This window comes from Apteryx rowi, unplaced genomic scaffold (genome assembly GCF_003343035.1).
Source record: "Apteryx rowi isolate R43461 unplaced genomic scaffold, aptRow1 scaffold_23, whole genome shotgun sequence".
Taxonomy (NCBI): Eukaryota; Metazoa; Chordata; class Aves; order Apterygiformes; family Apterygidae; genus Apteryx; species Apteryx rowi.
In genome coordinates, this window is record NW_020448641.1 from 4,562,211 (window position 1) to 4,575,425 (window position 13,215).

Below are 13,215 nucleotides of genomic sequence, written 5' to 3' on the forward strand. Positions count from 1 at the left end.
TGGGTGCCGTCTCCTCATTCGCTATACTTTTCTGTGGCCTTTTTTTTTTCTTTTTAATGCGTAAAAACAGAATTGAAAACATCCTGCAACAAATGTAGCGCTCCTCTTCCTTTTTTAAATGAGCACAGCGTGTTCATTTATTTCATGTGGGAATTAGTGTCCTGTTCTCGCAAAACACTAACATAAATAATGAGTGCAGAGGGGCTCTTCCCGTGCTTAAGTGCTTTGCTGGATTAGGGCCTAAACTTTCTAAATTAAATGATGAATTTTAAAGTACCTGTGGAAATCTAGGGACCAGACTTTTTGGTTTAATAAAATATTGAAAGGAGTTTAAAAAAAAATAAAGTGGGTGCAATGCAAGAGGTTATTGCAGCAATAAGATGAGGCCTTAATCAATTGATTTTTTTCAGTCATGACTTAGACACCTGCGCACTTTGACAGAGGGTGAGAGAGACGCAGGATTTCTGGAAACCTCAGTCGAGAGGTGGTTCTGCGGAGCTGTAATTCTTGTGCTGCAGACGCATGGTAGAAGCCTGACTCTCTTTCAAGTGCTATAAAACTGGCTCCAAAGCCCTGCAGTATTGTTGGGGTTCTGATCATAGTTTATAAGCCCAAACAGGGGCCAAAAAACCCCATGTTCAGGGGATGATTCACAATCTTATATTTATGCCATGTTAGAGCATTTCCCTTGTCTCTGTTTGAACCATATTTTTCTTGAAAGATTCCAACCACGGTTTCAGGGATTAATATAAACATAAATCTGTTACTTGCTTGTAGCCCCTTCACCTGCCCACYCAAATGGACTCGTTTTTAGATAATCTTTTTCTGGTGATATTTAAGCAACTGGAAAACTTGTGCTAAAAATATGGAAAGGGAGGATACCTTGTCGCCAGCGATTCCTGCTGCTGGTGGCTCTCGCTCGCAGCAGCAGGCTGACGCCGTCTATTCTGCTTGCTTGCTGCGTTGCAACCGCAAGCACGTGGGGGGCCCGAATCCTGCCGTCCTCGCTCGGCAAAATAGAGGTGCGATTGCTTAGGGAACGTGGCACGAGGCTGTAGCACACCGCAACTTGTCGCTGTAGTCCGTGTGAATTGTCCACCTGGTTACAGCATTTAAACTTTAAATAAATAAATAAATAAATAAAAAGACATGGGAAGTTGTCAGCTGGGAGCTTTAACTAAAAGTCGACATCGAAGCGATATGGGATTGGAGATGGAGCTTTCTGCAAAACCTGGGGAATCGGGAGTCCTTTCCATCTTTGGAGGATGGCCAGTTTGGTAACCACACAAAAACCACTCTCTTTGGTTACCCCTCCCATTCTTCCGTTGTTTTCGATTTAGAGGGTAAGCTTTTGGGATGAGAACTGTTTCTTTCCATGGCAGTGTGGAGCACCAATGGGGTCCCARTGTCAGCCGAGACCAGCTCTACTATTCGTAGATAATGCAAAATAGAAGTATATATATTYGAAAACTTTGCCTTCAGGAGAACTGTGTTGGCTCACCATTACTAGGGCCCTGATCTCAAGAGATGCTGAGCTTAAAAGAGAGGATGATGTTTAGCAACTGCCTGGAGTGGATGTTGCTCTAAGCCAAAACTCATCAAAATGAAGAAAAAAATCTGTCACTGAGTGAACAGACTGTTAGTAGGGTAATGTTGCACATATACATACCACTTTTCTCAATTAATGGGACTTATTTTCATTGTCATGTAAATAGATCTTCTTTCATTTCCTTTGTCGTTTACTTATACATTTCATTCGCAGATTGTACTCCGATTATCTGTACTTTGCTAGTGCTAATAAATCTGCAGAAGATTTTCATGAAAAAGTGGCAGAATCACTGCAGCTGTTTGAAAATTGCATGCTGGATTACTCATTGAGAGCCTGTGTCTACAACAACACTCTTAACAATGCCATGCCCGTACGTATTTCCTTATAGCATTTAATTCTTTACTTATGTAACGTTACGTCGTGTCAAGGTTATATATATAGCAAAGCACAGTGCAAAYAAACACCAAGAAATAGAACTTTCTCCTTTTTCATTTGTAAAGCGGATGACATAAATATATATGCAAGCATGTAAAAACTGATGTACTGGCTCAGCTGTCTCCTCAGTCTGTTCCCTGATGAATGCCAACAGCAATAATACAGTCTTTCTATTGTGCAGGAGTATGGAGAGCACATTTAGTGAAGATTACAGTTGAATGTGTAAGCTTTTTGCAGACCTCTCCAAAAAGTAGCTCTGGCACGGATCTTTGTGGTACAAAATTGCCTCAAAATCAGAATAAATTACTTATTCTTTTGCAAGAARAGGCTACCAATAACCAGATAAAACCTTTTCTTTAAATTATGCACATCAGTAAATGAAAAAAAAGACTTACAGAAAATGCTGGCAGAGGACATGGGGAAGTATTACAAGCTCAGTTTTCCAAAACTCACATTTTTAGTGTAGAATGGATTTCAAGATTCACTTGAGGGGGAGAAAAAAAGCCTTTTGCACAATAATATGGAAGAGATTGACTTGAAGGATCAACTCTGGTCAGTTTKCCATCGAATCCTATTTTATTTGTTAAAGCTGTAGCGGATTCGAGGGGAATGCTTTCCTCTGAGGTTTCTGGGGAGAAGTTAATGTCAGTAGGGCCTCCTCCGGTCAATAAAATAGCCGTAAAAGAGTGCGTTAGGTAGGCCTGACCCTTGCAGCAGTGTGGCAAGCAGCGTGCTCCTCTCCCTTACCTCGGCAGGTGGTTGAAGCGGCTGTTGGCTGAGGATAGCCGGGCTAACCCCGGCGTGGGTGGGGGTATGGCAGCRCGTGCCACCCGTCTCCTGCCGCAAAATGCTTCAGATGTCCCCTTCCAGAAAGCCACGAGCAGGTTTCGTAAGAAAACACGAATGCTAACCGTGTTCCTCAGTGGATTTTTCAGCCTCTGCTCCAGCCAAGCAATAGTCCGTTAGGTGCAGGGTTTGCTGTATATTGAAAAAGTAGGGATATTTTTCCCCTGTGAGCTCATTAGATTGCTAATTTTGTCCACAACAGTAAGCTTTGTTGTGCTCTTAATTAATGCGTTCCTGAAACAAGGCAAATGAATGTCATGGACATTGTTACTGCTGATAGCTGTTAGCCTGTGCAGCAAGAGATGTTTATCCTCACTTAAATTGGTGAAGAGTCTATCACCCAGAGAAACCAAGGTGTCCTCCCTGAAGCTGCAGGGTGGCTTTTGTGGAGGGGAAGATKGCTTGGGAAACCCCTTCGTTGCCCTTTGACGTCTAGGGAGAAGCATCGGAGCTTATGGAGGAGACAACTTGGTTCTGAAGAGCAGGAAGCAGCAAAAAATGAGCCGGTACAACAGGCTGTGTAAGGAAGAAAAGGAAGGTTCTTGTTGATCCCAGGAGAACTGAAAATGACTTTCYGGGATAAATTAAAGTTCCTGTTTCTGTTGGATAGTTTTAAAAATGATTCCAAGCCTGTGTTCTGTAGGTGCTCCAAAATGCTGCAGTCCCAAACCATACTGCGCAGCCGAGACCTGTCGCTCACTGCCCTTGCTCTCGTTTGCACAGCATTCAGAGAAGCGAGGTGGTGCTGACCGTGTTACTACGGCTCCCGCCAGTGCGAATGAGGATGAGGCTAATGTTTAAATCAAATTAAATGATCTTATGTGTCAACTTCTTGTGTAACACATAATATGTAGAAAAAGAAGTTTGCTAAATATGGAGGCCTACCGTAAGAAACCACCAAAGACACTCATCAGCATCACACATTGCGATAATAATGATTTACCAATAATTTGGCTCATTTTAGTAGAATTTAGGTATCAATCCAGGTTACACAGTGCAGTGTAAAAAGGACAAGATACTGTTGTTATCTGACTTCCACAGTCCTGTGGTGACATGACTTGAGGATGTTAAGTCTCTGTTCTGAAAGATACTTCTGGCCTGGGATTCATGTCTCTCTTCTGAGCATAAAGACATTTAGAAAATATTTATAAGCACAGTCAGAGCTTGGACTTTAAAGAACACTAGACTACCTGCCCTCTTTATGTCTCAAATTTGTTACGTAAGATTGAGGAAAGTAACCGAGATGAGGTCAGGAGAGGCTGAAAGACGGGCTTTTCACACGCGTGCTTGTCCTCCTTGATCTCSCACAGCTGGCTCGCTCGCTAAGTAGTTGGACGAGGCACCATTAACACGATGCAGCTGTCCCTGCTCTTGCGGCTTAGAAGCTGCTCCGTGTTGTTAGCCATGAATACAGCCATAAGGTTGAATGCGAACTCTCCGGAGCAAGTCTTGCCAGTCCGTTCTTGCTCTGCCCTCGGTCGAAGGTGTGTTGGAAGATCTCTTTTTTATCGTTATGAACGTTTAGTGGGCAAGTCTGCCATGTCCCCAGAGCTAATGGTTGCAGTCGGAGGCTAAAACAAACGTAACCAAATCTAATCCCTGACACTGAACAGCACGTACCTGCTACCTACGGCAGTGCGATGCGGTGCCGCTGCTGTCACTGGGACAGGTTTTATTTCTCCCTGACAATTCTGAGAAAGCTGTGAAACCGCCTTCTTAGGACCTGACGAAGTCAGCCAGACTCAGCACCTTTCCTTCACGTACTGCTAATCCCGTAGCTGGAAGCTCTTAGCGTCTCCTTGAAGACTCAGCCGTGCTCAGCGCCGCYGAGGCTGGCGGGGCCGTGCCGAGCGCCCGGGTGCGCGCCGCTGGCTCTGCGGAAAGCTTCTGTGCGGCTCAGCGGYGGATGCGCCGCGTGCCCGGCACTCTGCAGCCGGGAGCAGGTGCCCTCAGGCCCGCGGCAACACGAGATCTCCGCTACCCGGAGGGGGGGTGTTGGCAAAGATTGACTTAAGCTACGCTCAAAACGAGAGCAAGATCAAAGAATTTTTAGACTTTTTATCTTTATGATCCCTCAAGAAAACACATTTTTCCAGAAGACAGAGGTGAATGTTAGTTTGTCACTGTTCAAAGTGTTGTAAATGAATTAATTTTTGTTTGTTTGTTTTGCTTACAGGTAAGGTTGCAGGTCGGTCTTTACGTTGTGTATCTTTTGGACTGGCTGACTGTTTTTGACAAAGATCAGATATTAGTTCTTCGCTTGGAGGATCATGCATCAAATGTGAAATACACCATGCACATGGTGTTCCAGTTTCTGGATCTAAGTAGGTGTCATCTGGCTACTTTGAGAGAAATGCAAAAAGTCATATTATCCCTCTTCTAGTTTATTATTGCTTCTGTTAGAAGAGAAAGMAGAAGCATGTGAATCTGCTTTTGAAAAATACATCAATCTTGTTGCTTTGAGTCAAGCAAAACTAGAATTCCCAAATTTCTATAGAAGGTTTATGAGAGATTATTGATGTTAGAAGGTCTAATAAGATGATATTAAAAAAAAATCAAAATCACTTATAGTGGAGGGATATATCTTGCTATACGGAATGGGGTCCTGCTTCTGAAGGCAGTCAGAGCTTGTTTGCCGTGGGCTTACATAGATGCAGAGCAATACCACGCATTTTAAACCAAAATAAAAGTGCTTACACGACCCATGAGTGAGGCTGGTGGAGTTTCACTCTAGCAGGTGTTAGACAACTCACGTCATAAAATAATTGCGACTCCAAAAGAGACAGAAAGTTATGTTGAATGTCATAGTTGTTTTCTGAAAACAAATCTTTTCCTGCAGAAATGATTCGTGCTGCTTGTTGTAGAGATGATTAATTAATACAAAGGAAAGCATATTATTTCTATATTTGTTGACTGTGATTTATTTTACAAACCTAAGCCTGTATTCAATATGCTGAAACATCACCTCTGCTAACACACAATKCCATTTGTCTTCTCTTGGCAAATGTATTTATTTAGGCATTTATCTTTTTTAGCATAGGCATTTGGGGAAAATACACTAAAAGATAATGTTCTCTTTTACCCCAGGACCTCTAAGTGAGAAACAAGAAGCTCTGATTACAAAGAGCCCTGCATCAAACACTCGGCGACCTGAAGACCGAAGTCTGGGACCTATGCTACCAACAACGAAGGCAATTTTAAGAGATTTCTATAGGCCTTTTAATACAAAACTGGCACAAGTTCTTTTTGATGATGCTTTTTTATGGAAGAGGACATAATATGTAAATTTAGTGCCACAAATACAGTGTTTAAAGGAGTTTTTATTTTTTTAAATTCTATTTTTGTGCGTGGATATTTACATTTTTCCCATTCCAAAGAGAAGCCGATTGATGAGATGAGACTCTCACCTTCAGTCAGCACACGTCACAACAGTTATATCGCATTTTCCTTGTGCGAATGTAAAGCATCTTGCTTATCAGTTTCTTTTACCCCAGCAAAGGAGTAGAGTGGAAAAGGCGTTAGTATGAAGGAGATGTCTTGCACTCTGCTGGGATGTTGAAGTTTAACCTTCTCTAAGATGCTGCAACACAGAATTAGCATCGGTCTCCTGCAATTACACTTATAATCTCACTTTCAGTATATGTTATTCATTCATTCTTTCRAACTATCAATGTCATTTAGTCATTAAAATTTTTAATTGAATTCAACCTAAAATTTTGTTTCTTTTTGTCAGCATATTCACAAATGCAGTCTTCAGTCACTAAAGTTTTTCTGTTTCCTTAATTCTGAAACAAAGACAAAGGCAAATGACTTTAATGAATAATTGTATTTGCGTAAATTTTCAAGCCTAAATTGTATCTTCARTATAAATGGACTTTCCTAACCACAGTTCTCCTAAAAGAAGAATTTCRTATTCCAGGTAAGAATGAATGACTGAAATTTAAACAACAGGCCGCATACGATGTTTAGCGTAACAAATCCATTTGTCTTCTGTATTTTGTTCATGTAAATACAGATATGTATCATCTATTCATATCACTCACATGTTTTCTCAGGAAACCAATAACGGGCCTGAAGCAGAGGCCATTGCTGGCCATGGAGAGCTTTTATTTCATGGTGTCTTCTGTTGGGTCTTACACAATCACTCTGTAGTATCCATGGCCAAGAAATATGCATTTTAAAATTACTATGAAATCTTCTCTTTAACTGCATCATTTGGCACAGATATAGTAGTATGCATCCTCATACAGAGTAAGATGGGATACATTAAATAATGAATTAGTTGCACATGTAACTTGTTTCCCTCTTCAGGAAAGATGCATGCATCTAAATAAAAATCAGTTCAGATAGGCAGACTTGAGAAGAAGCCATTCTAAAACCCAGGGAAGAGCTTTGGACTCTCTGAAAGTTGTAGTTAGTCTAAAAGGGCCAGACTGCAACCTCTAGAAATGTGCAGTAATTCACTGTTCTCTTGCACCTGCTCCCGGTTAGAGCCGCTCTCAGCTGCAGCTCGGGGCCTTCGTGCGCTCAGCTGGGCCAGCGCAGTCTGTTGACGTTGGGGGTTTCTTTAACAGCCGGTGGCGAGGCACGGAGAGAGGGGGACGCTTGCCGTTGGTAACCCCCTTTCGAGGGCTGGCTTGTGTAGTGTCCACCGTACAGCTTGCTGACAGAGTCACAAATACATTTACAAATATTAAGGGTAATTTTTCACCGTTCTCCTCCATGGGGACATGTTATTTACCCATGTTTGCTAAACTGAGAATACTGAAAACTTCATGAATCCTGAACATTTCACGAATGTTCATATGTTTGATGACATGTGATGGTTTGTAACAGAAGTCCGTTATTAGGTCCTTTGCCGACTGGAAATGTGCTGTTTAAAAAGGATTCAGTCTGGCATTGAGAAAGCCTGAAATAAGTGGTTTAAGTAACCAGTTCTAGACCACCAGCTCTGATTAGTTCTAGTTCAGAAATGCTTACAGACCAAAAGGGGTTGGAGAACTGAGTGCTGCTTGTTTTACCAATATAAAAAAAATGGCAGCAGGAATCAGAATGAATTCAGCACTATTCATAAATGTTAAATTTTCAATCAACACTTTATTTATGCTAAAAATTTCTGGCAAATCTGTTCATTGTATGATCAGGAAAAGGATGGGAAAAAAAACCCTATCGGGCTTTTGTTGTTGTGGTGTTGTTTTGTTTTGTTTTGTTTTTTCCYCAAGAGGTTCTAAATAGAGAGTTTATTAAACTGAACTACCATGTTCAAAGATTACCATTTAGTTGATAGCTACAACAACTATGACCTGATGATACCATCTTACCAGCGCTAAATGCTAATGAATCTGCTGTCATTATCATTTAGCCTGAGGATTCATTTCACGAGCAAATCACACCCACTAGTTTGTGTCACAGCGATGTTTGGGACTGAACTCTAATTTATGCTAGCAGACCCGTTCAATCCAAAAGTTGTCGGAGCAATTCTCTCTGCCCTTTGCCTCTACAGCATATAATCTGAACGGCGTGTATGGCTTGTGCTGCAGCTTCCCAGTGACAGGTGGGCAGCGATGCCCACGTGTGGGCAACCACAGCCAGGAGCGCTCAGCAGACTGAACGTCCCCACCCCGCGGGGAAGAGGCTGGGTGGGTGTCGGAGCCTGCGGTCCTTCGGAAGCGACAGGAGCTTCGTTCCCAAAGAGGCCACTGCTGGGTCTTGAGCTCCCTCGTGAGCTCCAAAACATGATCTCTTAGTTTAACACATTGCAGCTTTCTACCATTGGATAATGGCATGAGCGAATATCAGAAAGTAGCAAATCAGCTGTAAAGGGGCATCTCCCTTTGACGTAATGCTGTTGCTCTCTGGTCCGGACTGTAAAATTAGGATTGAACTGGTGCTCCAGAATAACATAAAATTGGTTTTGCTGACTAATGTAAAGCTGTGCAAGGACCACTGGGGGTGCCAGCACCCCCCTGTTTAGCCACGGAGCAGAGAGTGCACCGGCATCGCCGGACCCAGCTCCATGACACCGCCGTTCAGTGGCTTCTTTCTGCCTCTACAGGAAATCTCTGCCTACAATAGGGCTTATGCCAAATTCTTCTAGTTCCCTTTACCTTTCTGTTGACAAATCTAGACATGAAAGAATTCAGTATTATTGTTATTATTCACTGTAGTACTGAGCTGMCTGCATCCCAGGAACAGTAATTTTTAAGAAATTGGACTTATTATCAAGATAGATAACATATTTTCATGTTTACCAAAACACAGCAGTGTCTCTTTACAAAGAGCTTGGAAAAGGCACGTTTCGTACTTCATTTACTCTTATCTCTGCTGAACAAAAGTATTCAGGCAAAGATGCAGCTTTCCTGGGTCCAAAGGCACTGAGGAAAGGGTCATTTCCAAATGTTCTCGCTGCTACTGCAGAAGAATGTGAAACGTGTTTGCCGTAAGACCTTGTGCAGTAAGGCCAAGAATGTTGGCTGGCTGGAAGAAACACAGTGAAAACAAAGTCTCCTGCTAAGAAAAACAGACTCTGTGATTTACACAGAAAATGATATGTTGTTATCTGTTGAATCCAGTGCATGGGCTTGGATGCTTCAGCACAATAAACTGAAGATAAACAGTGAAGTTGTGACAGCTCTGAATATATCTTCCTGCCAGGAAATTAATCGATCTTCCAACTAAGCCAAATGCTCCTATACAAAAGAAGAGGCACAACTGTGCAGCAGAAAGTTACTCCCGGCTCCCTCTAATGCGGGCGCGCTGAGCGGCGCCTTCCACGAGCAACGGGGTTTGGGTTCCGCTGGTGCGCGCTGCTGCAGACCGCAAACGCTGGTGTTGCACCACCATCTCGTGGTGAGCACGAGCAATAGCTGGTGCAACGGACACGCAGGAAAGAAAAGGCAGGTGCGAAAAGCCCGTTGCTGTCGCGGTCACACGTGGCGATACCTGCGGCGAAAGCCCCGAGGACGCGCGGCCCCGCGCGCCCTCCCTCGCTGCCGGCCCGCCGCCGCTCTGCGCGCCCAGGAAACTTTTTGGGTCGGGGCGTTATTTTATTAGTACATCTACCTGTTAATAAAATCGGCTGGGAGCAGCTGCCACGCCTGTGCCAGACTCGCTGCGTCCCGCCAGACGCTCGCCCGGCCGATTTCAGCGCGGCGAGGCCCGCGGAGGAGCCCTGCTTTCTGCGGCTTGGCGCCCGGGAAAGCGCTCCGCACGGGCTCGCTGCACTGCGTCAGTCGACAGAAAGGTGCTCAAAATGATTGCAAGGCAAGTCAGCCTGGCGGGGGCTTAACGGCCTGCCAGGCGGAAAGCTGCCGCTGGAAATTAGAGCCCTGCTGCGTACGTATTAAGCCACAATTAACAGAAAACAGCATTTTAAAGAGACACAAATAGTAATCAACATATTACATTTTGCGAGAAAGAAACGCTTTTCTGCCCTCACCCTCTTTATCTTTGTGTGTCCCTACGTGCCATGGAAAGAACTTAATGCCCGCTTAAAGGACACTGACTTGTCTCAGAGCATCTGCCGGTGGCGTGCATGGAGGCAGGGCRTGCACCAGTGCCACTCGCGCAGCCTCGAGCCGCCGCAGCAGCGGGGCTGGGGGCGCTCGGTGCCCCGCGCCTGCAGGCGTCGGGCTGAACGCCGCCTCCTGTCCACGACCGGCCAAGCGCGGCTTTCTCTGCTGGTGTCTTACGGCTTCGGGAAGGGAGCGGGAGACACGGATCGGTGGCACCACGGCGGGACTTTCTGCTCCTCGCGGCCTCGCGTGCGCGAAGGCTCGGTCGGGCGCCTGGTGTGAACAGGTCGCCCTGCCGGGCCCTCGGAGACAAGCCACCAGCGGCCTCCTTTTGGTTATGCGCCACGCACGTGGAAGAGCCGGAGGAAAAACCCTGCAAGTGCAGCTCGAGGAGCTTCAAAGCTGGCATCTGTGCAGGTGCCGAGGGCCCAAGCCCCAGGCAGCTTGCAGACGCGAGGGCCTTTCCCCGAGGGCACCGGCTGCGGGGATGTCGCTGCAGCCACCCTCGCGCGTCCCCGTTAGCTAACGGTTTGGGTTTCCCAGAGAGCAAAGGTTTGGGCTGTCTGCATCGCTCGTGCGCAGGGAGGTCTCATTCGTCAGCTCACAGTCTGGCCAACCAAGTGGGGTTCTCTTCCCTCAATTTTTGATTTTTTTAAAAATGAGGTTGAGAAAAAATTGTGTTTCAGACTTCAGTGTTTATTTTTCTTGGTTTGTAGACTTGTCAAACACATCCGTAAGTCAGACAAGTGCACAGTATTATTTAGGTCATTCCCAGCTTTTCTCAGCCCTCATGGTGACACACAGAGTGTATATGTTTATTTATACAGATTTTTCTGGGCCTGAACTGACTTAATTTAAGTGACGATTGCTCTCTCAGGTCCTCTTTGAGAACAGCAATTACCAAATCCTCATCCAGGGAATATTCACAGTGCCGTTAAATAGACATTAGGCGGAAGCATGATCAGCCTGCTCTGACCGAGCTGAGCCCAGGCCTGCAAGAAGTCAAGGCCTGCTGCTGTGTGCTGTCCTGCCCAGGCATCGCAGAGCTCGGCAGGGGCCCCAAGCCCCTCTGCCCTCACCCCCGAGCCGCTCCGGGCACCCGCTAGCCCCACGTGTCCTGTCTCTCTCTGCGTTTATGGAAATGGGACCCTGCGGCCCTGCTGCTGCAGGTCTGACAGGCAAGCACCAAGTATCGTGTCTCTTCAGAAACTTGAGAACAACATAATTTTCCCCCTCCCGTTGGTGGGTAATTGGGTCTACACAAAACCTTCCTCTAGTACGTTGAAACCACACTAGAGAGCAATGAAAACGGCTATCCGGTTGCTAAGAGTGTAGCACTGGGGCATCCAGAAAGTCTGATTCATGTCTCTCCACCAAAAATGTGGCACCCTCTTCCACTGACCCGTGTCAGCTGCCCTTGAAGGTCCCCAACTGCAACACCTCTAGTGTGAAGCTGTGCTCCGGTGAGCCTTGGTCCTCCCTCCCTCCAGCCCACAGGTTGCTCCAAAAGGAGGCACTTTTGCCCCTYCTGGGAGTCCTTCTGCAGGTTCTGCCTTGTTGCCCTGTCCTACCTGGGGATTTTCTGTGCTCGCTGGAGAACAGCTGGGAGAACGGACATCCGTCGCTGCAGCCAACGTGTTGTCCTACAGTCTTTCCACCAAGATGGACACGTGGTTTTACAGCCTACCATTGCCCCAGCCTGGCAAATATGGGAAATCTTTGCTAACGCATGGAAGAGCTGCTGAAGTGATGATCTGCACATGAAATGCCTTGAAGCGCTCATGCCACTCGGCTGTGTATCAGCTCGCTATGAATGGCGCTCAGCACAGGATAAGTCCCCTCAAGCACCCGGGCTAAGCGTGCCTCTGCAAAACAGGCAGCAAGGGGAGATGCACATACTGCAAWACAACAGCTCCAAAAAGGAATAAAGGATGAGGGAAAATAAAATAGAAGTCTTGTGAAAAAATGTAATTGAGTCAAATGAAATCCTGGAGCAGTGACAGAAATYGATGGGGCAAAATTGCACTGAAGAAAATAAAAGCAAGCAAGGTAGCCAAAAAATAAAAGAAGTCAGACTGAGAAATAAGGAGAAAGAGGAGAGACATACCTCTGTCAGATAGAAAGAAAAATGGATTTTTTTGACCATCTGAGAGGGCTGGGGAAAGGAAAATAATGATATAACCCAGGCAAACTATGTTGGCTTGACCGGAAAGGTGTCAGCTGCGACTACCGCGGACTTGGCTTTGGTGGCACATTGCGCTGGGTCGCTAATCCCCCAGGTAGGAGCAATGGGGAAGAGATCCCCAGAAAAGTGGTCCATTGCCTCTCTCGGTGTGGCCTCATATAACACATTCCAGCACTGTATTTACGCTTGGGAAGGAACAAACTATATTAAAGGGAACAAAAGCAATTTGATTACRTGGGAGAAGGATTAAAATATAAGCAAGAGTTACTTTGCCAGATCAAGAACCAGAAAGAGAGAAGTGCTGCATATAGAGATAGGAGGAGGAAAGGGTTGGCATGAAGAGATTTTTTTTTAAATAAATTTTCTCCTGATTATTTTCCTGTACTTGTTGAARGAGCAGTGGTAACCAAATCAGTGGCCGTTTCAGTGAGCCTGGCAGGTACCTGGGGAGTGCTGCCGCTTGCAGAGCCGGGCTGTGGCCCCCGGTTCAAGTCCCTCACGCTGGGCGCCCGCTCTGCACGACGTGCTGCCCCGCCGCTGAGACACCCAGCGACGTGCCTGCAACCAGGCCTGGAGACGGGCTGCCGCTTTCAGCTCCCGCCGCGCGCCTGGCCTCCTGCGAGCCGCAGCGCGGGGCGAAGCGGGAGCGGGGTGACGGCGGGAGCAGGGACGGCCTCGCGGGCCAG

The 13,215-nt window shown here is 45.9% G+C and overlaps 1 protein-coding gene across 1 annotated transcript in view; it reads left to right on the forward strand.

Moving 5' to 3' along the window:
• The window catches only part of CHST15 (carbohydrate sulfotransferase 15), a 39,240-nt gene extending 32,709 nt beyond the window's left edge, over nt 1-6,531 (forward strand). Inside the window, exons 6-8 of the mRNA XM_026065651.1 lie at nt 1,763-1,919; nt 5,007-5,154; nt 5,918-6,531. Coding sequence (XP_025921436.1) covers nt 1,763-1,919; nt 5,007-5,154; nt 5,918-6,108 — 496 coding nt within the window. The 3' untranslated portion in view covers nt 6,109-6,531. The remainder of the gene's footprint in view (nt 1-1,762; nt 1,920-5,006; nt 5,155-5,917) is intronic.
• The last annotated feature ends 6,684 nt before the right edge of the window (nt 6,532-13,215 follow it).